Here is a 26,100-nt window from a genome sequence, read left to right on the forward strand (position 1 = left end):
GTTCTTTTCCTCTAGCAAGTTCTCTATCGGATCTCTACAGAATAATGTGTACAGCTAAATAACACAAGAATTTGATGAATTGCTTGTATTCTGCACGTAGCCTACAGCTACATTTAAGTACATAGGTTCAAAGGTACTCTCCTTTGGAGTCTCGCGATATTTCAGAGCTGTAGCGCCGTCCAGACCGCGAGAAGATGAGCAATGGCAATAGAAAACAAACCTGGGGAGGAATTTGACACAATTTTCAGTCGAAACGATTCCCTGGAGCTCTCCTCTCACCACGAATACGACACTACACACGCTCGGATTTTCAAGATAATAGTAATAGGAGACTCAAATGTGGGGAAGACGTGTTTGACCTACCGGTTCTGCGGGGGCACTTTCCTGAAAAACCCTGAGGCAACTATCGGGGTCGATTTCAGAGAGAGGACGCTGGAGCTGGACGGAGAGAGTATCAAGGTGAGAAGTCCTACATTTCAAGAAAGGCACACGGCAGATACCTGTGAACGTTCACTGTTTTTTTGGCTATGTTAGGTTTATAGGTCAGCTCACAGAGCCTGACCTGGAGTCTGTTTTCAGCCTGTAGGCATGTGATGGAGCTTACTTTGACCAGTTGTTAAAATGAAGGCTTTGTCACCCCTATGAGGCCATTGTCATTGTTCACAAGAAAGGGAATAACGAAACTTGGTGTAAAGCCAGTTCATAGTCATTTCTGTTCTTCCACATATAAGTGTTTATCTTCATTCTATCCTCATTTGCCTGGAGATTTCCCCCCTTTTTACGAGCTTCCAGTCAAAGTGAAACAGATCATGCCCCAGTCTGATGAAGTGATCCAGATGCAACACAATAACAGGTCACCCAAGTAGATTTTTAATAGTTTTTCCCGCAAATTTAAACCCATTTTTTGGAGATGCTGTCAAAAAAGGTCTATTTTGGAGCACTTTCCACAGCAGACAATTTGACTCATCACAGTGGGAACATGCAGTCTATAATAATGACACTAATGTTAGCTCTGTCTGTCGGTGTTTCAGTAAACCATGACAGTGAGTGAGTAAAAGGCAGTGAGCCAGGATGCACATTACCCGATTGCCGATAAAAGGAATTCAGCCATCTCTGGTTTAATAATTTAAACTTCAGGTTCTCCTTCTGTAAGATGCCCAAGTGTCTGCTGCAAAAATGCCCTAACTATCCTAACTTAACCAACATTTGTTTGAGCAAGTGCAAAAATCCAGTCTGTGGTGATAATGTATAGCTTATTCTGCTGTGCAGTATCCTTCCATTGTTTCCCTGAAGCTGCTAAAACTTTGTTTTGAAAAAAAAAAATCAAGATGCATCATGCTGAATCATTAAGAAAAAACCAGTATTTAACTCTGCAGAAATAGAGATGTATATTTACACACACACACACATAAAGCATATGTAGTAAGAACAAACGTTGAAGGTTGGAGCTGAGCAGCATAAACAAAATAGGGAAGCTGGAATGACGCTTTGCTGCCTCCTATTGAACTGGCTGGCAAAAGCACAAATATAAAATAACACTGGCCATATGCTTTAAATAGGACTCTGTGGCATCATTTTTTTCTGCTGTGCTAGTTACAGATTTGGGACACAGCAGGTCAGGAGCGCTTCAGGAAGAGCATGGTGGAGCACTACTACCGCAGCGTCCACGCTGTCATCTTTGTGTACGACGTGACCAGCCTTTCTTCCTTCGAGAGCATCCCCGAGTGGATTCAGGAGTGTAGCCGGCACTCCGTGGGGCCCCTTGTGCCCCGCATCATGGTAGGAAACAAGTGTGACCTGAGGGACCGCCGGGAGGTTCCCACATCAGCCGCACAGTGTCTCGCTGACAGCTACAACTTCCCACTGTTTGAGACTTCAGCCAAGGACCCATCTGAGAAGGAAAACGTGGATGCTATCTTTCTGACTTTAGCTTACAGACTGAAGAGCCACAAACCCCTGAGACTAAAGCAACCCAGTGAGAGCAATTTGAGGCAAATGTGGAACCAGAGAGAGCGGGAAGCAGCAACTTGTCAATGCTGAGGTCACCTACATCCTCCATGGATGTACTTGGATTATTTAATACTATAATGGCAGTCCTTCAGGAGTGTGCTGAGAAAAGCAGATTTCAACAACACGAGGCTTAAAATTTACAAAGCACTCTCAAATCAGTTAGCTAGAAATGATAGAAGCTTGGCAAGATTTTACAATTTTCCCTGCCTGGTATGAGGCACAGCTAAATTAAATAAACAAGTCCGTAAAATGCATGAATGCATATGGAGGTATGCTGAGTATTTGTAGCCCAAACTGCACTTCGATCGCCGAGTCTGCAAACTGAAGATTGCAGAGCGCACTTTAGTGGATGCATGATCATAAATGATATGCAGCCGTCGTCAGTACAGCAACATTACTGCACTACAATGTATCTGCAGCTCTCAATGCAATTAAAAGACAAACTTAATGAAGAGAAAATTTGATTTTTTTTGTGTGTGTGTAAAGGGACCAATAAGATATGCTGATACTGTGACAAACACTGCAATTGTGCAATTGCAATTGAAGTGATATTTTAGTTCTTAAAAGTGCAGTGTGAGACTTGGTGCTGTTATTGAATGTATTTGTGTCAGCTCATGCACATGGAGAGCTGTCTGGAAAGAAAGCTCAAGAACACAAGGGATAAAATATAGCTGCTCCACATAGTTCACTTGAAAAGCATGCCGAAAAAGAAACTCAGTGGATCTGAGGAAAAACACCACAGCTGACTGTTTCATTTGTTGCATGTATACAATAATAATAATACACTGTACAGATGCAAATCAATAAAAGTGGTTGTTTCAGTGTCATCTTTTCTGAATGTTTCTGGTGTTGTTTGCCACTCGAAGTGTAATGTCACTGCTCTGTCAGTTATTGCTTCACAGCAATTATTTTTCATTTTAATTCATGACCTGTAGACAATCTAGATCCACTTTAATTTCTGCTAAGGAAAAAAAAGTCTCACTTAATCACCTGAAAAGGATCGTGTTACATGATTAAAAGTTCCAAAACTACAGCTACAAGCTTTGTAGTGAAATTAAAGACGATATCTTGCAGTATTTGACACGTTAGCGGCGACCAGTGGCAGACTTGTGCACGACATAGTTCTTGATAAATTAGCGAAAACATGTAAAATGGCAAATCCGTCACTTGTAGCTAATTTTGTAGTTATACATAGAATACATCTAACACATTTAGGCCTTACTAGGTTAGATTAATACGATCACAGGTCGGCAGCTGAGTTGCTTTCATCGGCGACGTCTAGGGTGTCACATTTACCAGCCTGCAGCAAATCCGTGAAAGCAGCACGGCAAAAAGCTGTTTGTATTCCTCGCGCGGCGTCTCTCCGCGGCCATGGTAACACTGTCCTCAATGCTGGACATCTGATTAAAAACATACAAGCGAGGGCTTTTCATACAGGTATGAGATTTTTTTTTTCTGTGAACACGCAATTAAAATTTAATTTAGCTCGTCGTGAGTGTTTTTGTCTACGGGAAATTTGAACGCAAGCTGGGAGTATTAAGTACCGTTTGGGTTATTGGCACAGGATTCGTTTTGTTTTCTCGTCTGTGGCCTAGTAGCAAGCTAGCAAAGGGCTAACGCCGGTAATATTATAGGGTGTGTTAAAAAAGAAGCTGATTTGAACAGAGGTTTCATTTAGTAATCAGGTAAAGCGCCCCGGGCAAATGTGTTCATTCAAAACCGACATCAGCTAGCTTAACTAACGTGCTTTACCGGGTGTAGCCGTTTCTGAGTTATCTGATGGGCAGCCGACATTCAAGGAGCTGCCCCATCTTGTTATGAGATTCGGTTATAATGAGGACACTTAATAATAATAATAATAATAATAATAATAATAAAAGGAAGAAAATGTGGAGGCTTTAGTGTCATGGTCTCCGTGCCTGCCCGGTCGGCCCCACAAGGCTACAATTGCTGTTGCTGTTTTCTCCCTCTCTGCCTGGGCGGAGCTCACTGTGGGCTCCCGCCCTTGGCCCACACACACACCTGACAACACTCACCCATCATCACCGGGAGCACTATTTGAGGCTGGAACACAGATCCTCTCGTCGCTGGATGATTGTACCCCTAACGTTAGTTTTCTCACAGCTCTTGTGCTTCCTATCCGTGACTTGTGATTAGTTGGTGACCTGCCTTCTCGTCTGCTTCAGATTCCCCCCCCCGGACCTGCGACCTCCCTGCTGCGGGAAAGTGTGTGAGTGTGAGAGAAGAAGACGTGAGCGAGTTACCCTGTGATTTTCCCCCCCGGAGTTTTGGATCCCTTCACTGTACATATATTGCACTGCACTGTAAATAAACCACACCTTGGAGATACCTTACCGCTCTGCGCTTGAATCCCTGTACCAGATCGTGACATTTAGATTGAAACACTGAACTAGCATTAACCTTTGAACTCTTACTGTTTCACTAATCAGGTCATGCAATTGCTTGTTTCTTTTTTCCATGTAGCTGTTATAAAGCATGAATCTTGCAGAAATATGTGACAACGCCAAGAAGGGCCGTGAGTACGCCTTGCTTGGGAACTATGACTCCTCCATTGTGTACTACCAGGGCGTCATTCAACAGATCCACAAGCACTGTCAGTCCCTCAGAGACCCTGCACTTATAGTCAGATGGCAACAGGTGAGTCCCCCGGTATATTAGTTACTGAACCTGAGACTTCAGTTCAACTGTACGTAGGACTTAATCCTGGATGAAAAGCTTTCCTTTGATGTCAAAGGCTGTTTTTTTTTTTTTTTTGTTTTTTTTTTTTTGTTGTTTAAGGTGCATTATTTTAAGAAAGTTTTCATTTGTGTAATTTCTCATGTTTGTTCCGATCTATTAGCTTGGTCGTCTCTGGTGGACAAAACACATGTAAAAGCATTCTGTAATGTTGCTGGTGTAAATGCAGAGACATTGTAAGAGAGAAGCACGGCAGTCAAAGAATCCTGAATTTAAAACTAACTACCCAAATTGTTACACACACGTGTGTGTGTATGTATGTATGTATGTATGTATATATATATATATATATATATATATATATATATATATATATATATATATATATATATATATATATATATATATATATATATATATATAGCGTGTGTGTATATTGTGTTTTACGCCCTGCTTCATGAAGGAGTTTTTTTTTGTTTTGTTTTTTTTTTTTGGCCTAACATTGTGCATTGTTTCGTTTTTGGGTTTTTTTTTGTATGTTTTTGTTAGTTCAGCTGCTGTATTTTCAGCTGGATGGTCAGTGATGCAGTGCACCTCTTCCCTTTGTTTCCAGCTTAGTAAGGAACTGACTGAGGAGTACGAGCAAGTGAAAAGTATCATGGCAACGCTGGAGAGCTTTAAGTTAGAGAAGCCGACTGACATCCAAGCCCTGCAGCCAGAGGAGAGACTAGAAGATCCAGCTGTGTGGCCCCCTCCCATCCCTGCAGAGCACAGGTGTGTGGATGTGTTGGAGCTACGTTTTTAGCTTCATGGATTTTTTTTCTTCTTTTCCTGCGGTCAGTTAAAATAAATAAGTGAAGTTTTGAAAATGTGAGCCAGCAAACATATTTAGCGTTATAGTAAGCATGTCACACTGTGATCTAAAAAGGTTTGGGTTATAATTTTGTTTTAAACTATTCTCCAATCTCACCCATTATTAAACTAAATGCTCAGTGCAGTGTCTTAGCCTCACTTCCTAAATTCTGGAGGAAAAATTTTATTATTCTGAGTCCATTAATATATATAATATATATATAATACATATAATACCAGGAAAGCTTAGAAAGATTCTTGCAGACTGCTATCTTTTTGTCAGTTCTCTCTTTTGTTCTTTTCATGTTGAGTTTAAAACAACAAAAACACAAAATATGGACTTTTCCCCTTTAACTGCAGATTACAAATGCTTTCTTAGTGACAAACTATATCTGTATTTAACTTACTGTACATCAGTTTTGACAGAGATGATTGTTACTGATGCTACCCAGAAACTCTGTGGAACACAACATCTCCATAAGGAAGCGCTCTTTAAAGTACAAAGAGACATATTTTGCATAATCACTTTCATCTCTACAAGCACAATGTGCCTCTGCAGAAAAGTAGCAGAGCTCGTTTATAACTAATGCTCTAAAGGAACTTTTGGTAAACCGATGGGAACCTGTGGTTGATGGCTCTCTATGTAGGTGTGTCCTATTATTATCACACTATTATCCATTAGTATATTCCTGCGCGTGTGTCTCTGTAGGAATCCTGTTCCAATAAAGCGGCCCAACAGTGGAGTGAAGCAGCAGAGGAAAGAGTCCCCTGGCCTGCAGCATCGAGGGGCAGGGCCGGGAGGCCGTGCTCAGGCCAATGCTAAAGCAGACCGGCCGGGATTCACAAAATGCAAAGATGATAAGGTTCAGACTCCAGCTGTGTCATGGTTTAGTGAACATATTGATAAATAGGAAATGAGTAAGTCTGTGCTCCAAACACATCAGGTTTTTGTTCTGTTTCTTTTCCACCTTTTTGTCTCCATCAGGGAAAGAAAGGGGGAGATGTGCCGGGGGATGAAGGGCATAAGAAGTTTGATGGCACAGGATATGACAGTGACCTAGTGGATTCGCTGGAGAGAGATATTGTGTCCCGTAACCCTAACGTGCACTGGTATGGAAGTATCCTCTGATACTTATATAATACTTCTCAGGTTCTGCAACGAGGACACATTTCAACAGTGCTGCTGGCTAATTACTTTGGTAAACTGCAGGAATGACATTGCTGATTTGGAAGATGCTAAGAAGCTCTTGAGAGAAGCAGTGGTGTTGCCGATGTGGATGCCTGATTTCTTTAAGGGCATTCGCCGCCCTTGGAAGGTACACACACATACACACACACACCTGTGATTTTTCACATATTCTCTACATGCAAACTTTATCTAGTTCCTTACTGGGGGTTTTAAAAAAATGAGCGAGTAATTGCAGAAGTATATAAAGATGTTTTTCAGCTGTGAGATACTCACTTTGTTCAGTAGCACACCTACCATTTTGAGTATCTTGCAGCATGTTGCACCAGCTACATCAAAGTTTGAGCGTTAAGGTCAACACCAACTTCTACATCAAGACTAGTTAGCTTCACACTAAATCTAGTACTTTATTCAAGTGCGCCATTTCTGTTGACACTATCACTGTCAACTCAAGTCAGCCTCAGTTCGGTTCTGCAGACTTTTGTTTTATCTTGCTCCTTTCTGTCCACGTGTTTCCAAACGTTCCTGTATAATTTCCTAAAAAAATATCGTCTCATTGTATCTGATCCTGTGAGATTTGGCCTCATGCAGCACATTTCTCTCTCTCACTTGACTAATTAAAATGTCAAACTTATCATTTCTCTTCTAACGTTAACAACTCTGCCGTGGGATAAAAGATTCCACCAACAACTTAACAGTTCCAAGTAAATACAGCATAAAATCACGTTGAAGGCGTTCACAGTCAGCATGTGCTTATTTTAAATAAAGACAATAAATAATAATATTTTGGCTCGCCTAACAGTAACATTAACAGTAAATGTTAAACAAGTCATGCCTGTTCAGAATCAGAAAGTGACGCCTTCCTTTATATTTCTGTCTTGTGTTCATGCATGCAAATTTCCATAAAGTCGAGGTTCAGCGAGTGGAGAGGGAGAGCACGCTAACACAGAGAGCTTGAGAAACATCACAAAAAAACCATTAAATAATCAAATAGTTTTCATTTGTGAAAACTTCTGCCTCAAATAAATGACTGATGAGGAAGATGAAGACACATTTTAAGAATAAGAACCAGTCTGCAAATGTCATTTGATAAAATGGAACAACTTGCATATGTAATGTCATTCATATTATCTCTAAACAGGTAACATCTACCAATACACTGCAGAATGCAGTTGGCTAAATTCAGAAAGAGCAGTAAGCTTCGGAGATTGGCTGATCACGTAGCCTGATCACAAGTAAAATGCGGCAACTAAAATATTTTTACAAAGTCAAAGTCTCCACAGACTCCACAGAGATGGGAGGCTTCTTCTGCATCAGCCTCGTTTAAACTTTCATCATGTGAGACTGCTTCCCCTGAGGCCCAACCATGTGAGGGTTAATACTCTATGGGGGGAGTTATAGCAGCACAATGCTTTTCATTTGTCTTATATAGGCATGCATAATTAAAATTCTTCACTAACTTTAAATAGATGGATAGTCTTTCTTTTTCTTTTTTTAATCACTGAAGGTGAAGTAAAATTAAAGAGCGATAAGTCAGTTGCAGAGGAAAACAGGTCAATGGTTGTTTTCTCAGCACACAGGTGAGTGGAGGTATGTGTTTTGTTAGCACGCACATTTAGGTCTACGCAGTTCCGTTTTGTTCTGTGCTCTGCAGCACGTCTGAGTGTTTCTACTCCTAATGCAGGTGCACATACGCTCCCATCTGCTCCTGCTGAGATTCTGATCAATACCCACCGCAGTACTGTTTTATATTCCGAGTCGCTCGACTCAGTCCTGCAGTCAGCATAAGACACACTAGCCTAAATTGACTGAGGCATAAAAATAAAATTTCTTTAAAATGAAATGGATTATGTCAGCCGTGCTTCCTTTTGTGGTTTCTGTAATCTCCGTAGCAAAAGGCGCCAAGCAGATATAGAAGTGTTAGACGGCGGAGTGGCAGCGATATTAAAAAATGGTTATAGAGGAGATTTAAATCAGGGTTTGACACTTTTGTTTAATATCACAGGCTTTTAAATAACATGCAATTATCCAGTCTCAAACAGGGATTACAGTCTACGGGAAGGCAATCCATTCACATTCAGACTAATATCCTATTCTCACAGGAGCGAGCTTTAGAGGTGCTGGTAAATGGATTTTTTTCTTTTCTTTTTTTTAACATCTGGACTGAGCTAGCCCCCTCCCCCCCAAATCTCCTGTGTGCTCAACTATCGTAATGTTTAACTTGGTATCGATCTTCTCATGTGAGTCTTGACAAGGCAGCCATTAAGTCTATTTCCCAGGAAGTTCTTAAAAGGAATGTGGGAGCCGCATACTGATATAACAACTGTTAATGGTCGTAGTGAACTGAATACTGATCTTCTGTGTTTGCAGCCTGATCCTTTCTCTGTGTGTGCGTGTTCATTTGTTTACTTGTCTAATGTTTTAAGATTGTGTGACATTTTGCTTTTTAGGGTGTATTAATGGTCGGCCCTCCAGGTACGGGGAAAACCATGTTAGCCAAAGCCGTGGCCACAGAATGTGGGACCACTTTCTTCAACGTGTCCTCCTCCACGTTGACCTCCAAATACAGGGGCGAGTCGGAAAAACTTGTCCGTCTGCTGTTTGAAATGGTGAGCGTGTGTGGAAATAAGCATTTGGGCCTATGGGCAAAATGCTGAACCCTTGCATTTTATCTCCTTCCCTGTGAGTGTGCGTGTATGTTTTTTGAATGGGTGAATCAAAGTGAAATTACGAAGCACTTTGGATAAAAGCAGCACAGAAGAATGCGGCCGCTTCCTATTTACATGTGTGTGCACTGCAGCGGAAAGGAAACTCACAATGCGAAACTTCTTCCTTCTCAGGCCCGATTTTATGCGCCAACGACCATCTTTATAGACGAGATCGACTCCATCTGTGGCAGGAGAGGAACATCTGATGAACACGAAGCCAGCCGCAGGGTCAAATCTGAACTTCTTATTCAGATGGATGGTTAGTGGATTAGAGAAATGGGTGAAGCTGTGCGCGGCTTGCTGTTACAGTTAATCAAGGATATTGCAAAAATTTGAATTAGAAGCAAACGGGACAGGTGTCATAATGCATTTGTCCCTTTGGCGCCTCATTACAGCTAAATGACTTTTTGAGATACTTTGAAACTGAATGTGTTGCGTAAACAAGCTGAAAATTTTGTTTTGTTGTTTTTTTGCGAGCAGGTGTTGGGGGAGCCCTGGAGGGTGACGACCCCTCTAAGATGGTGATGGTCCTGGCTGCCACAAACTTCCCTTGGGACATTGATGAAGCTTTGCGACGACGGCTGGAAAAGCGGATCTACATCCCTCTGCCCTCAGGTGACCTCACCAGGCACAGACTGACAGCACAGAAACTAAGATGACTGATGACTTTGTAACACCGTGGACTTCTAATCATTGTTTTATGTGCCTCTCTAATGCTTTTCATTCCCATTTCTCCTTAACTGGTTTTCAGATGCATTGCCCTTAAATTAAAACAATTTTTGTGTGTATTTGGATGTAGCTGTTGGTCGTGTCGAGCTTCTAAGGATCAACCTGAGAGAGGTGGATTTGGCTACAGACGTAAATCTGGACCTCATTGCTGAGAAGATCGAGGGCTACTCTGGAGCAGACATCACCAACGTCTGCAGGTGTGCATGGTTTAGAAACTGATTATCAGTTTATGTTTCATGTTTTATATACAGAACACAGTAAAGCAAATGCTGCTTTGTGTTCTTTGTTTCAATATGCTCGTACCTAAACTATTAAAAGATTGTTATCACTGCACGTTACTGTTGGGGTAGCATGTAATAAGTGGTGAGATGGCAAACTGTTGCTGTGGAGCTAAAAACTTCTGATTGGCTCTGGGTCTTTAGCAGAGTTCCCAATTTGCGAGTGCTGTGTAAAACTAGACTTTGACTGATTTTATATTCTCCTAATTCACTTTATCCAGAGTGGCTTACGAATGCTGCTGTGCAATTTATCTTTTTTAAAAGCCTGAAGCAAGAGTAGTGCTGCTTCCTCAGTGATCGTCCTGCTAGCACACTGGAAGCTCAGGCTTTTTCCTCTCTGTTTTTCACAAGTACTGCCACAAAGCAGTTTTCGTGCTCAGCAGCCTCAACCTTACAGAGCTTTTGGAAAAACTCCTTCCGGGGTAGGGATTTTACCTTGCAATTTGAAAGGTGTGGGCCTTTATGTCTCTTCTTCTTGGTCAGTGGACAGTTAGGGTTATATCACCACCTATTGCTTTGTCATGTTTTGTGGCCTGCACCTGCATGTAGACTAAATTTAAGTTACAAATCGTTGTCTTTTTAGTAAACCTCCAATTTTTGAATCACTGTGGTACTTTAATCTGGCCCTGAGAAAAAATAATTTTATCTAATTCATAACTGCAATGCCTTCTTTTAGTACCTTTCCATATAAATACCAATCAACTCAGGAACACAGGCTGCTAGTAATTTGCTTCATCTCTACCTAAATGTATAACTCTGTTATTACTTGCTAAATAAGCAAATTATGCAAAGAGTAACTGCACACACGATAATGATAATTTGACTGTCAGATCATGAGGTCACGTCGTCCCTGTTGTGTTTTTATCAGCTCTGTCTCTTCAAACACGCAGCACTGTTTTGATTGTAGTGCAGTGTAGCAGTTTTTTTTTTTAGTGTAAGACTTTTATCCTCACTGTCCTGTCCTTGATGTGGGGATCCTTTCTGCTGTAGCACTGCCAGGAATGGCAGGCATTTCATGCATCCAAAGCTGTCTCTGCTCATCTCTCCCTCACATTGTTTCATTGACCTTGGATGCATGCTCATTGTCCAACATACAGCGTAGCCTGCAGGATTTCATCACAGCTCAGGTACAATCCTTTCTGACAGGGCTAAAACACAGCAAATGTGTAATTTAAAACAGTGCAATTATGTTTGGCGTGCCAAGACTAACTGTCTTCTGTCTGCCTCTGTCCACTCCCTGCTTGTTTCTTTACACATACGTCAGGGACGCCTCCATGATGGCGATGCGTCGTCGAATCCAAGGCCTGAGCCCCGAGGAGATCCGAGCTCTGTCCAAAGAAGAGCTGCAGATGCCCGTGACCATGGAGGACTTCACACTGACACTCAAGAAGATCTCAAAGTCTGTTTCTGCTGCAGACCTGGAAAAATACGAAGCCTGGATGGCTGAGTTCGGGTCAGTATAGAGATCGGTGGTGATTAGAGCCAGAGGGGCGAAAACCGTGAGAGGAGGACTGATAGCTTTGAAAATATTAAAGGCCTTGAAAAGCAGCAGTGGAGTGAGCGCTTGTATTTCAACAAGTCAGCACATCAGGGATCAGAAAGACTGGTGCCTTTTAGGGAACATGAAAAAGGTGGCTTCACCCCTGCAATTTCACTTGCTGTCCAGAACTGTGTTTGTAGAGATGTCAGTCATCCAGCCCACTCAGGTGACCCGATGAAGGCTGGGTAAACCTCTCACACTGGGAACTTTTATGTAAACTACCAGCTTAATACACACAGGGAATGTGCATAAGGTTTTATACATGAGACCTCATGCAAGAACAGTTTTACACTGCAGAGCTTTCAAGTCCAGCATCTAAGAACACCGTTTGAAACCGTGTACAGCTGTTTTCACACAAGACTCCCTGGAAAAAGTCGAGGGAATTAGATCTGAAAATTATCCATAGTTGTTCTTTCCTACATGTGGCACACAGCAGGAAACGGTTACCAGTTAGATTTGCTGTAGGTGAGGGGGCCATCTGAATAAGGCAGGAGGCAAGACACAAAATGTGTGAATACACCAGACGAACATTTAGCTGCGCTATTCTCACATTAGTGCGGGCTGATTTCACACAGGCTTGAGCGGGCAGGTTAAAACTGTCTCCGATCACATGCGCCTCTGTGAAGTAATGTCTGGAATAATTCAAGGTGTGAAAACAGCTAAACGAGTTAGATATCCTATCAGACACACGTTGCACCCGGACAGTGACTTGCAAATAGGTCACCGTCTTACAGAAATATTGGTGAAATTACTGCAGCACAGCAGGCAACATTAAAGAAAATGTCTTTCAAATTAACAAAAAATCTCTATATAAAGTGCACGAGTGGACCTCTCATGAATTTCATTTCAGAATGTGAGAAGTTCTCTTAAATCTGTCACTTAGGGACAAATCTGTTCTTGCACGAGGCCCCCGTGTCATAAAAAACTTCTTGAGGAGCTCATGTATTTATTGCTGACTGAACAAACTTGAACTGAACCTCAATATTGTGGTAGGTTTAGAATAAAGTGTTGCACTGGCACACGGCGCAATATCTTTGTGTCTTTTGACTGAGTGATTGTCTGTTCTGTTAAGTTTTATGTTGTGTTGTTGGTTTTAATATCTGTTTTTAATTAATGTTATGTTTCAATGAGAAAAGCATATGTAGTCATACTTTTTGAAAAGAGGACATGAGCACTGGAACCGTGAATTATTTTTTCTGTTTGTTTATTTGTTTGTTTTTAGTTAAATTAAAGAAAATACTTACCTCACCAAAAATCCTTGACTTCTGTTTTTAATGTGAACACTTAAACTTAGACAGGTTATGTCTTGTAGAATAGAAGGGACACTCAAAAAAGGCAAACATGAAGCAATTATTTGACATTTGAAATGTTTGGTTTTTTTTTTTTAAGTTTATTAATTCAAATATTTAATCATTAAGGAAAATATGCTTTGTATGAACCAAATGGATACCAAGCAAGTAAATTCCATTTGATCAATTTCAAGTTAATGTCATGTTTTATACTGTACTTGTATAACAAAATTACATGAGGAAAAAAACAGAATTTTATTTTTTGAGTGCAGATGGTATGTTTATATTTTCCTTTTTGTTTTTATATGTAATTCTATACCGGCTATTCTTGGAAATGCTGCTGCTAGTCACAGAAAAAAAAAAAAGAAAGAAAGTCCTCTTACGTTTTCTTTCTCCAGAAAAAGCTGCATCACACTATTGGCTGAACAGAGATGGATCTGTTGGCATTTGAGCCAAAAGTTGAGGTGTCTTCGGAAAACTCTGTAAAGCTCCTGTGCAGGTTAAAAAGGCATGACAGCAGGTGTGATGTTAATGCAGCAAAGTGTAGATTAGTCTGTGTATTGGGTTAGAGATGGTACATCAGCCTGTTTACTACACTTAATACACTATGACCACCGTACGATTTGTATGAGCTGTAAGATTTTCTAAGATGCTGGCTTTTGTTCTTCTGTTTTTCCTGTGTAGTGCTCAGGCGCTAATAGGTTTTTCTAGGCCAACAGATGTGCATTTGATGTCTGAAATGTCTTTTATTCAGACATCACACAAATTGGTTCAAAGCGCAGTCCTAGCCCTGACTGTTTGTTCTCCGATAAATGTTAAACAGATTTTATTGCAGGTGGATTTATTGTCAAACGGCGTCTGTATGCTCGAATTTTCCAACTGCTGAAATGTACTGGAAGCTAATTAGAAAAGACTGGTCAAACGGAAAGAAAAAGGAGATTACTGTGCCTCTGCACTCTGACAACAACACTCTGACAACCTCGAGATAAAAACCTTCACAAAAGTGCAAGGATGGCCTTGACTAGACTTTTGAGTGACCTCACAAAACATGTTTTTTGCCACAAGCACAAACTAATTATGAAACAGTTTCACACAGAAATGAAGAAGCAGTGTCATTCTATACAAAAAAACTAAACAAAACCTCATCAGTAGGGCTGTTCATATAACGATATCTTTCATTTTACACTATCGTTTGTTTCGTGGTGTCGCAAAATAAACTGTTTACGGCAATATTTTTTCATTTGATGGTCACTGTAGTGGCTATATTAATTTCTTAAAGTTCTCTCTTTCTCTTATATTTAATATAACCACACTACAGACGGACAACCGCCTGTTTTTATGCGTTGTGGTTAGCAACAACGACGGTAACACCATCGCGTGTCCGCTTGTTTATTTTCCACATAAACCTTTCACAATAAAGCTCAAGATCCTGTTGAGACTTTTCAAAATAAACTGAATCACGTGAAAGAGCAGATTATTTACGGATGAGAAGTAAAAAAGAGCCGCCAGGTGCTAAAAAATAAACCTTAGACTCAAACAACAGCTTTTCCCCGCAGCACGCCGTGTAATAAATACAAAGAAAACGGCGGCTGGTACAACTTGTGTTTAAAAATGTATAGTTTCATGCATCAGTTAAAACACTGGACTCCAGCTACATGACGCGCAGATGGAAACACTTCCCGCAAGTCGAGCTGTCCGACATTCACAGAATTTACAGAAAATGTTGCATTTTTGTGATTTATATCGGGATATGAGATTTTGGTCATATCGCACAGCCCTACTAATCAGATACTAAAATCTCGACAGTAGTCTTCGGTCCCCACTCTGAAGGTGGGTTGACCGTATATGTTGTATTAGAGTCTAAATCCCAGATTTTATCTGCATTGTGCCAACATTGCTATTTATTTTTGCATGATATGACATATCCTTCTTTACAACAATACATAACTCTATAAAGGTTTTCAAACTCTTGTATATGGAAATTTTTAGTAACATTCACTTGCTTGCCAGTTAATTGTGTGCATCTATATTTATCTGAAAGGACTGTACCCATACAGCTGGAGAGCTCACTGAAGGTATCTGTTTAATATATGATTACACAAAAGTAGTTTTTTTTCCAATATTTCCACACTATATATATAGTACTGTGCAAGAATCTTGAGACATGCCTCGTGTCATTATATTTTGCCAGAAAAATTGTCAGTTGGTAAAGTGATGTTTTGAAACGTGCAGACATACATGGTAGTAAAGAACATAAGGTAAGAACAGAGTTTTTACAATATTTGGTGTGACCACCTTTATTTCTATGACACTGCTGAACTCATTGAAGCAAGCTCCTGTAGGAGTCTATAGGAATAGTTCTCCAGGCTTTTTGAAGCTCTTCTTTGGATGTTGCCTGCCTTTTTTTCTGTCTTCTGTCGAGATGATCCCACACTGCTTCAACAATGTTGAAATCCAGGGTCTGGGGAGACCAATCCATGGCTGATAGTGTTCCACTGTGTGTTTTTCTATCCAAGGGATGCTTTTCATTGGCAGTGTGTTGCTGAAAAATGAAGCTATTGCGAATTAGATCCTTTCCCCGGATGGTATTGGATGTGTGATCAAAACCTCATGGTACTTTTTTGTGTTCATAATTCAATTAATTTTGACAAGATCTCCAACACCAGTGGCTGAAAACTCTAATTTTTACTAAGTTTTTCTGCCAGAGTGCTCAAAATGTTAGCTTTCATAATCAACCATGGCCATTTTAATAATCAATAAAATATTGTTTTAGTGATGTGTTTTCTTGTAGTTCACAACCACATTCTTGCATGTGTCTTTCAGTATCTTAGGCCATTCCTTTTTCAGCATAGGCCACTCAAGAACCTTCATATGATTATTGGTGAACTATTTCTGGATAGCTTTGGCCTTGTGTCTGGGATACAGTTACACGTAAACCCAAACAAGAGGCCGATTGTTTTATGTTCTCATCAAGGATCAAGAATCTAGCTCACACTTTTTGTGATCCTGTGCCTGTACTAAAGGAAGCAAAACAAAACAAATTTCCCACGTGTGGGACTAATAAAGGTTATCTTATCTTATCTTAAAATTGAATTGCATGCACTCCTGTCCTCCTCTATATAAAGACTGCTACCATGTGGCCAAACAGCTCGAGTTTTGTTTTGCCAGATCACAAACTGGATGACTAGAAAGCTTCACTCTTCTCTAAGCGCTGCTTTCCAAAAGCTAAACAGGTACACTGCAGCTTCTTTCTGGTTCAGGCTGACAAGTTCTCCAAGATGGCCTTGAAGGTCATTCTTAGATTACTGCTGACTTGAACAACCTTTTTGGACCAAGGCTGAGGACACTTTGGGATTACAACCTTGACATAGTTGGAGTGCTCTTGAACTTCTTTATGAAGGAATACGCAGTGGTCTTGTGAACTTGGAATCCCTTTCTAATAGCCTTGTAGCTTTGAGTGACCCACTGAGGTTCTTCACCTCAGATAACATACCATTTAGTATTTGTTTTGCAGTGGGGGCTTGTACTGCTGTTAAAGCCCCACAGACGATTTGGAAAAACTAAAAATCTAAGGGTTCGGGCAGGTGAGTAAGTGACGGACAAGGTAAGCGACTCATGTTGTAACTGACGTCAGACGCCGGAGATTTTGGCGGAAAATTAAAGCAAATGGTAGTTTAGATTTGAACAAATTCATTTAAGCTTCAGCATTACCAAATACACTTATCAATTGTCTTATAACTAACACTATTTGTCTAAATAATCTCCAACACCCTGGAGAACAACGAGGAGAGTTTAGAGACTCTCCAAGATTACATCGATCAGTGCTTTCAGGATCTCGTGATGAAGAAGACCCCGTGTGCAGCTTCTCCGGCCAAAGCTGAGACGCCGTCGTCGAAAAGACAACGCCCGGCAGATTCCCCCGGCTCAACATCGCCAGCCGGCAAAGATATTGCCGACATATTGGAGTCAATCGACAAGCGATTGTCCAGTTTCGACGCAAGGCTGTCCTTGGTGGAGATTCTTCATCGAGAATTTAAATGCTTGCGAGAATCCCTGGAGTACAGCCAGCAGCAGGTGGAAACGCTTGCTGCTGAAAATGCCACGCTAAGGGAGTCGGTGAAATGTCTCACAGATAATGTTACCCAGCTCAATAGAGAAAATAAAAAAATAAAAGAAACAGTTATCGATCTACAAGCTCGTAGCATGCGTGATAATCTGGTATTTTCTGGTATTCCAGAAGCCGCTGGAGAGGACGCGGAGACCACGGTAAAAAGCTTCATCAAAACCCACCTGAAGCTGCCGGAGGACACTGTGAAGAACATCGTCTTCGATCGGGTACATCGCCTCGGCCCCATTCGGGCTACGGCCGGGAGACCACGTCCTATCGTGGCCAAATTCGGCCACTTCAAACAAAAGCAACATGTGAAAAGCCGCGGCAGGGAATTAAAAGGAACGGACTTCAGCGTGAACGACCAGTTCCCCAAAGAGATCTTGGAACGACGCAGGGTCCTCTTCCCAATCCGACGCGGCTTCATCCAGAAGGGCTCCCGCGCTGTCATCGCTGTGGACCGGCTGTACGTGGACGGACAGCTCCACCGCGACCCCAACATCACTCCGTGGCTGTATTAACCTCACACCAGATAAGAATCAGCTACACCATTTCCCTATCCACTCACACTAACTTGCATTAACATCTGTTTAACTTACCAGTATCAAATCGCATCTTAAAGTGTGATTTCATAGCAGAATTTTCTTCTCGTTTTTTTTTTTTTCCTCCTCTCTTTTCCCCCTCTTGGTTTTATGCTGCTCACCCCTGTCCTTGGTTTCTTTCTTTATTCCTTTCACTGCCTCGATCACCTGCTTCGACACTCATCCACAAACATCCTTTATTTCGACACATACGCACCATGCGCTCAACGGCAGCACATTTACATCAGTCAGACAGCGCACACAGTCATATAAGATACACACACACTTAAGCCAAGCCTACTCATATTAGTAACTATGCATACACAAAGTCAGACTCAGGGAGCATCTCGCCACACATTTTTTCTCTCTCTCCTTCTCTTTATTTATGAACAAGTGACGTATTCTCTCCACCTGTCTAAGCAACGCACACAGCATACATCCCTAGTTATACACAAACATCTATGGGTACACTGAGGTTCATTACATGGAATATAAATGGAGCTGGCTCCAGAGAAAAGAGGTTAAAAATATTTAACCAACTCAAAAAACTACAGGCAGATGTTGTCCTATTACAAGAGACCCACAGACCTCTTAGAGGTTCGAATGAACTTAAAACACCTGAGTTTCCTAATGTGTTCTCAGCTTGTTATAATTCTAGACAAAGGGGAGCAGCAATTTTAATACATAAAAATATTAATTTCACAGTACTCGATACAGTTATAGATCCAGAGGGCAGATTCTTAATCATTAAACTATCTATACGTGATAAAAAGCTATGTATTGCAAGTGTATATGGTCCAAATGTTGATGATCCCTCATTCTTTCACGGTTTTTTCAGTGCACTCTCTGAACACTTAGATGGCACACTTGTTCTTGGAGGTGACCTCAACCTTGGACTAAATGAAGACATGGATAGGCTCAATACAGCGGGAACTCAGCGTAATTGGCAGTCCACAAATATAATCAAACAGTATATGAGCGACTTTGGTCTTTGCGATGCATGGCGCTCCCTTCACCCCACCAGTAAGGAATATACTTTTTTCTCACATGTCCATCACTCCTACTCTCGTCTGGATTATTTTTTGGTCAGCAGCTCACTGCTGAACGACATTTCAGACACTGAGATTCACCCTATAGCTGTCAGCGATCATGGTCCTGTATCTTTAACACTAATGCACAAGAATAATACTACGCCAAGAAAAAACTGGAGATTTAATATATCACTGCTTAAAGATGAAGACTTTATTAAATATTTTAAAAAAGAGTGGACTTCATATTTGAACTATAATGACACTCCCGAAACATCAGCTTCTGTTCTATGGGAAGCAGGGAAAGCTGTGATGAGAGGTAAAATAATTTCTTTCTCATCACATAAAAAGAAAAAAGAAAACAAAAATATTCAGGAATTAGAAAAAAACATCAAATCACTAGAAGAAGCCTACGCGTCCCACCAAGATCAGGAAACATTGAACAAAATACGCAAAACAAAACTAGAATTAAATGAGATAATTGATAAAAAAACAAAATTCTTAGTACAAAGACTACGCCTACAAAATTATGAACATGGTAATAAATCCGGTCAATTTCTAGCAAACCAGCTAAAAATAAATAAAGAAAAAACAACTATATGTGCTGTTCAAGATTTATCTGGGAACACAATATATGATCCGATACAAATAAACAACATTTTCAGGGATTTCTATAAAACGTTGTATTCACCACAAATAAACCCATCTAAAAAAGAAATTGATCAGTTTTTGGACAACATAACTCTTCCAAAATTATTGGACACTCAAGCAATGGCACTGGATTCACCACTGACACCAGGTGAACTCCAGGAAGCCCTGATAAGTATGCACAATAATAAGGCTCCAGGTCCAGATGGCTTTCCTGCAGAATTCTACAAAGAATTCTGGTCGATTCTAGCACCAGTTTTCTACAGAACGTTGTTGGAAATTAAAGAAAAGGGCAGACTTCCATCAAATATGAATTCTGCAAACATTAATCTCCTGCTAAAACCAGGCAAAGACCCTGTATATCCCTCAAGCTATCGTCCAATATCCCTTATAAATGTAGACCTTAAAATAATCTGCAAAGCTCTCTCAAAGAGACTGGAGAAAATAACCCCCCTCTTAATTCATCCTGACCAAACTGGTTTCATAAAAGGTAGGCACTCATCAACAAATACACGTAGATTACTTAATTTGATAGACTACTCATACAGTAAAAACCTAGAAACTACAATATTCTCTTTAGACGCAGAAAAAGCATTTGACAGAGTTAACTGGAAATTTCTATTTGCAACTTTACACAAATTTGGTTTTGGATCCTCTTTCATAAACTGGTTAAAAATATTATATAATTCCCCAACAGCTTGTGTTAGAACAAATGACCAGACATCCTCCAGCTTCTGTCTCTTGAGGGGCACCAGGCAGGGATGCCCACTCTCCCCTTCACTATTTGCAATTTTTATTGAACCACTAGCAGCAGCAATTAGACAGAATTCAGTAATTAAGGGCATAAAATGCAAGAACGTGGAACATAAAATCAGCCTTTATGCGGATGATGTGTTACTCTTTCTCCAAAATTCACAAACCAATATCTCTGGGGTGATTGAATTGATAAACTCTTTTGCAAGAATATCAAATTACTCAATTAACTGGTCAAAATCTACAGTCCTACCGATTAATTGCTCCTTCCATAATTCCTCTTCTACACCACTGCAATCGGGAAATATAAAATATTTAGGTATTAATGTTTCTCCCAAGCTTGCAGATCTAACTAAATTAAACCATATCCCACTTTTAAAGAAGGTAGAAGATGATCTGGCTAGATGGAAATCTCTACCCATATCACTCATGGGAAGGGTTGCCGCTATAAAAATGATGGTCTTACCAAAAATAAATTATTTATTCTCAATGATCCCAACTAAACCGCCACAAGATTGGTTCAGATCTCTAGATTCATGTATGTCCAAATTCCTTTGGAAAAATAAACCCCCACGTATAAGCTTAAAAACACTACAAAAGACCAAGGATAGAGGAGGATTAGAACTGCCTAACTTTCAGCACTACTTCTTAGCCAACAGGCTTCAGTTTATCTCAGGATGGCTAAAACACACCCTCTTAGATGAACCTTGGCTAGATGTAGAACAAGCACTCTGCAATAATCTAGAGATCTCAGACCTACCATTTATCAGCTCAAACATCCAACGACATGAATGCTTTAAAAGCATCAACATCAGCTCTTCTCTGACAGCATGGTGGGAGTTTCTAAAATTGACGGCGTCTTCATTAATCCCATGCAAACGTACACCTATCTGGAACAACCCTGACATATTACAAAACAATAATATGATAAACTTTTCAGATTGGAGTGATAAAGGAATCAAATATTTAGAACATATACTAGAAGGAACAGAATTTATTTCATTTGACGGACTAGTTACACAATATGGGATCAACAAGAAAAGATTTTTAGAATATCAACAAATTAAATCCATAGTAAAAAAGAAATTTAAACCGGGTCAAGTTGAACTACAAACACCACCAAGTGTGGTTCAATTTCTTACTCTTAAACCCCCCAAATTACTATCCAAAATATACAGAATGCTTTCTAAAACAGATGAATCAATATCACTTCCTATTGCAAAATGGGAAGCGGATTTATCAGTTAACTTAGACCTAAACTTCTGGTCTCAGATTTGCTTAAAAACCTTTCATCTAATTAGAAATCCCAGTCTTCAATTAATTCAATACAAAATATTACATAGAGTGCACTATACAGGTCATCGGATGTTCAAGATGGGCTTTACGTCTACCAACAACTGCTCACACTGCCAAACCAATTCACCGGACAATTATATCCACGCTCTTTGGTTCTGTCCACCAGTTCAGAAGTTTTGGTGCGAGATATGTGAAGACTTATCGAAGTGTCTGAAATGTAACATTCCAACTTCCCCCTTAGTGTGTTTGTTGGGCAGCTTAGATAATGTCACTTCAGAAAAGAATATCGCCCATATGGTTTTCACTGCCCTATGCATAGCCAAGAAAACAGTCCTCATGAACTGGAAAAATAAAAATAATCTTAATTCTAACCAATATAGAAATTATCTATTAGATTACATTAGTCTTGATACAGCCTCTGCCGCCACATCAGATCAATTGCTCTGGGCTCCTTTGATCAGCTCCATCACCTAGTGGGGGTGGGGGGTCATAGTTTGGTCCCGCCTTCACTGTTGTGATTGGTGTGGGGGTAGGGAAAGGCTTAGGGCGTCGGGGGGTTCCCCGGAGGCATCTTCCTTGGGGGGCTCAACCCGGGGTAGCGGTCATGTCCGGTTAGGGGCTCTGTTGGCTCTCAGGTGACTGTTTCCTCGCGACTGCGTGCAGCGGGGCTAGGGGAGGGTCTGTGCTGACGGACGTGGGTTACTGACCTGGTAGCCTGGCTGCCCCTGGGTGGGTCCGGGATGGGCGTGAGGTTCTGGGGGCGCTCCGTCTCTGGGCTGGGACCCGGACCGGGCCTCGGGGGCTTGGGTCCTGGTTGGTGTGTTGCCGGGGTTGTGGGCGGGTGGGTGCATGGGGGCCCAGCCCTGGAGCAGGGTGCCGCCGGTGCGTCGAGCCACCTGGGGGGCTCTTCAACTGGTGGGGGAGATTGTCACATCTTGCAGGAGCTTTCCTCTCCTCAGGAGCTCCCTCTGCAGGAGGGGGAGATACAGGAGAGGTGGAGGAAGATCTCAGCCTGGGTGTTTATTGTCTTATGTAGTCTGGAAGATGAGTGGATGGTGGGGTGGGTGCAGTTTTCTCTGTGGTGGGGTTGGGTGGACTGTCCCGGGCTCTGTGGGGCCGGGCGGCGCTGCTGCACTGGGCCCGGTCTGGATGGGCCTGGGCCCCCTTTCCCTGGCGGGTCGCGGAGTATGGGGGTGCCTACTGGGGTCAGCGGGGGAGCTGGCCCCAGGGAGGGGTCACTTGCCCCTCCCTTCCTTCCCTCCCCATCTCCAGCTGCCTCCCTCTTCCCGCTCCACCACAACCACCCACACATGCAGGGCCTTGGAGTAGGGGTATGTCACCAGGGTGCAGAGGAGGCTACCCCCCCCCCCCCCCCCTGTCCCCTTCTGGCTGCCTCTGCCTCAATTTTATCCCACAACTTAGACATTCACATTACTCACACTCTCATTACACATACATATAGGATCTTGGGGGTGGGCACGATACACGGAGTCCAAAGTACCATCAGGGTGTACACCTCACCCCTGGCATCATTGCCCACCTCTCAATTTTAAATACACGTAGACATTGAGGGCTAGCAGGAGGGACCATGCGCTTACCTGCTGCTCTCTGGCAGGTAGCTCCAAGCCCTCCTGGGTTTTAAATGCACCTTAGAACACACATGCATCAACATTACAATGAGCGGGTGGAGGGAGGTTCGGAGTCTTCTCTCACCCCCGTTCTCTGCGACCTGCTGGAGCAGGGGGGCTAGGAGGAGGAGTTGACCGTCCGACTGCGGTCTGGAGTGTGGAGCCTTCCTGCTGCTGCGAAAAGGGAAACACCACCTGGGTCTGGGTGCAGTTCCCCCCTCCAGGGGCGGGGGCACCTAGACCCGGTTTGTAGAGTACGCTTGGGGAGTGTGATCGTGTGTACAACGTCTCTTTATGTCTGTCTCCACGTTGGTTGAGTGTGGAGTAAGTGCATATGAGAGCATGAGGGTGGGAATGGATGTTTGTATCTGTGTGTGCCTGTATGTCTGTGTCTATATGTCAGGTTGGGTGTCAGGCGCCACCTCTCTGGGGACATCTCAGGCCCTCCAAGGTTTGGAGGCCTATCTCCCCCTACCACCACTTTCCCTGCCAGTGGCGGACCCCCTCAGACATCGGTGCGTTGGTGGTTCTTTGTGTCCGGGGATGGGCGTCCAGCTGGCTGCCGGCGGAGCTCACGGGCGCGTCACTGCAACTCCCCCTGGCTTCTGCTCCGCGGCTGCTGAGTGAGCCCTCATCTGGGACTCTCCTCAGCTCTTTCCGGGACAGTGGCGCAGCTGCCCCTCTGTTGGTCTTCCTTGGTCTCTTGTGTTCTGGGGGCCTCTGGATGTCTGGAGTTTTGATCTCCTCCACACCTGCTTCACGCCCTGGAGGACGGGGCTGTGGCCCCCCCACACCCTCTAGCAGATTATTACATGAAGGAACCTTTTAAAAAAAACAAAAAACAAGCGCGTCCATGCTCACAGGTGTACACACTGGTGATCACACCCACAAACTACACCCTTTTTGGCTCCTACCTCAAAGCACACTGTGTTCTGTTGATCTTATGTGCTGCACAATAATGTTTAACATTTAGTATTTACTGTCATATTCCCATATATCATTGTGATGTTGTTTATTCTATTACTCTTGTTCTCTTCTGCTTGTTTTCTTTTTTCTTTCTCAGCAGGTGATCCAGGTGATTGATATATGCATTTTTTTTTCTCTGCCCGTTCTCTTGGTTTTTGTCTTTTGCCCTTCTCCCCCGTCCCTCTTCTCAGCTGTTTCTCTTTCCCTCTTTCTTTCTCCCCTTCTTTCCCCCAGTCAAGTCTGTCCCGTATTCAGTAAGTGAAAATAAAATAAACAATAAAAGGTGAATCAAATGGACCATTACGGCAAGGCTGGGATGGTCAGTTTGGTAAAGTAAATCCGTTGGGCATCTTTCTTTGCCTTTAGACAACAATTCTGAGGGCAAAAGAGCCAAACGGGACAGGCAAAAAAAAAAAAAAAAAAAAATCTAAGGGTTCTAGGAACTTTTACATTTTCAGTTGTAATTATAATATACCAACATTTTTTATTTAAGCTTCTAGGAATTTTTTGCACTTTTGAGTGCAAAACATGAGTACTTTTGTACTCACATTTTGTATTATTCTGTCTTATTCTATCTCAATTTTTCTCCACCACGAGCATGGCCAAAGAGCTGTCAAAGGATGTTAGTGACAGGATTGTAGAGCTGTGCAAGGCTCGAATTTGCTACAGGACCATCATCAAGAAACTTGGTGAGAAGGTAACAACTATTGGTGTGATTATTTGGAAATGGAAGAGATCTAAAACTATCAATCTCGCTTGGTCTAGAGCTCCATGCAAAATCTTGCCTTATTAAAAGAGTGCCAGATCACCTGAAAACTACACTGGAGGAGTTTGTTAATGATCTGAAGGTAGCTGGAACCACAGTCACCAGGAACACCATTGGTAATGCACTACAGCATAATGGATTGAAATCTTGCAGCAACCGCAAGGTTCCAGTGAACAGCTGAGTGATTTAGACAAGGCTTGGGAGAAAGTGTTGTGGTCGGATGAAACTAAAATCGATCTCTTAGGCATTAAATGTGCCTGCTGTGTTTGGGACTTTGGGGCTATTTTTTCTGTTAAGGGTACAGGGTCCCCAACACACTGGATGGGGCCATGTACCATAAAATATTGGACAAAAACTCCCTTCCTTCATCCAGAACACTAAAGATGGGTCATGGTTCTTCCAGCAAGGGAAAGAGAACTTGTCTCCAGACCACTATCCTACAGAAAATCTATGGAGGGGGCTGAAGCTTTAAGTTGCCAAGCAGCAGTCAAGAAACCTAAAGGATTTAGAGTTTCCTTAATTGGGGAGTGAGACAAAATCCTTACTGAGACACGTGCAAACTTGGTGATCAGCTACTACAATAAACATCTTACTACTGTACTTAGCAACAAGAGTTTTTCCACCAAGTACTAAGTCATGTTTTGCTCGGGGATTAAATACAAATCAATTTCTAACTTTTGTATAATGTGGTTTCTTTTTTTCTGGAATTTCTGGTTGATATTCTGTCTCTCCATAAAAATTAGAGACTGTTCATTTCTTTGTAAGTCAGCAAACTTAACAACACACCAATGCATGGTACTCACTTTACCTGAATAACCTTTGGAGTGTAAATTTTGACTGGTAATGGAGTATTTGTTATTTTCACTGACTTTAAGAAGCTTTTACTGGAGTCACCCCCGAGGATCTATATTTTTCTTCCGCCACTGAGGAAATTCAGCATTATTAAAAACTGTTGGCGTCATGCAGTAATCGATGCTGCTGTTTGATGCTAAATGAAAAAAGAGCAGTGATCATGATTTGAGAGCTGTGAGCAGGTC

At 41.9% G+C, this 26,100-nt stretch overlaps 2 protein-coding genes across 12 annotated transcripts; both read left to right on the top strand.

Annotated features, from left to right (window-relative positions):
* Positions 1 to 158: 158 nt before the first annotated feature.
* Positions 159 to 2,837, top strand: zgc:101559 (Ras-related protein Rab-33B-like). 2 transcript variants are annotated; one of them, XM_004568019.2, is made up of 2 exons: positions 159 to 459; positions 1,594 to 2,837. In XM_004568019.2, the coding sequence occupies exons 1-2, from the start codon at positions 202 to 204 to the stop codon at positions 2,038 to 2,040; spliced, it is 705 nt and encodes a 234-aa protein (XP_004568076.1). In that variant the 5' UTR covers positions 159 to 201; the 3' UTR covers positions 2,041 to 2,837. The 2 variants fall into 2 exon arrangements, with proteins under 2 accessions (XP_004568076.1, XP_004568077.1); XM_004568020.2 differs by having other exon boundaries at positions 1,600 to 2,837.
* Positions 2,838 to 3,232: 395 nt separating this feature from the next.
* On the top strand, positions 3,233 to 12,008 carry katnal1 (katanin p60 subunit A-like 1). Of its 10 annotated transcripts, none has more exons than XM_076874765.1 (13): positions 3,233 to 3,447; positions 4,197 to 4,313; positions 4,495 to 4,668; positions 5,321 to 5,481; positions 6,269 to 6,422; positions 6,545 to 6,669; positions 6,770 to 6,875; positions 9,196 to 9,354; positions 9,586 to 9,712; positions 9,934 to 10,068; positions 10,253 to 10,379; positions 11,558 to 11,587; positions 11,725 to 12,008. In XM_076874765.1, exons 3-13 carry the CDS (start codon positions 4,507 to 4,509, stop codon positions 11,921 to 11,923), a joined length of 1,485 nt encoding a protein of 494 aa, XP_076730880.1. In that variant the 5' UTR covers positions 3,233 to 3,447; positions 4,197 to 4,313; positions 4,495 to 4,506; the 3' UTR covers positions 11,924 to 12,008. The 10 variants fall into 10 exon arrangements, with proteins under 10 accessions (XP_076730880.1, XP_076730883.1, XP_004568078.2 ...); XM_076874768.1 differs by having other exon boundaries at positions 4,197 to 4,238; XM_076874766.1 differs by lacking the exon at positions 3,233 to 3,447 and adding an exon at positions 3,465 to 4,118.
* Positions 12,009 to 26,100: the final 14,092 nt, after the last annotated feature.

This window comes from Maylandia zebra, linkage group LG16 (genome assembly GCF_041146795.1).
Source record: "Maylandia zebra isolate NMK-2024a linkage group LG16, Mzebra_GT3a, whole genome shotgun sequence".
NCBI lineage: Eukaryota > Metazoa > Chordata > Actinopteri > Cichliformes > Cichlidae > Maylandia > Maylandia zebra.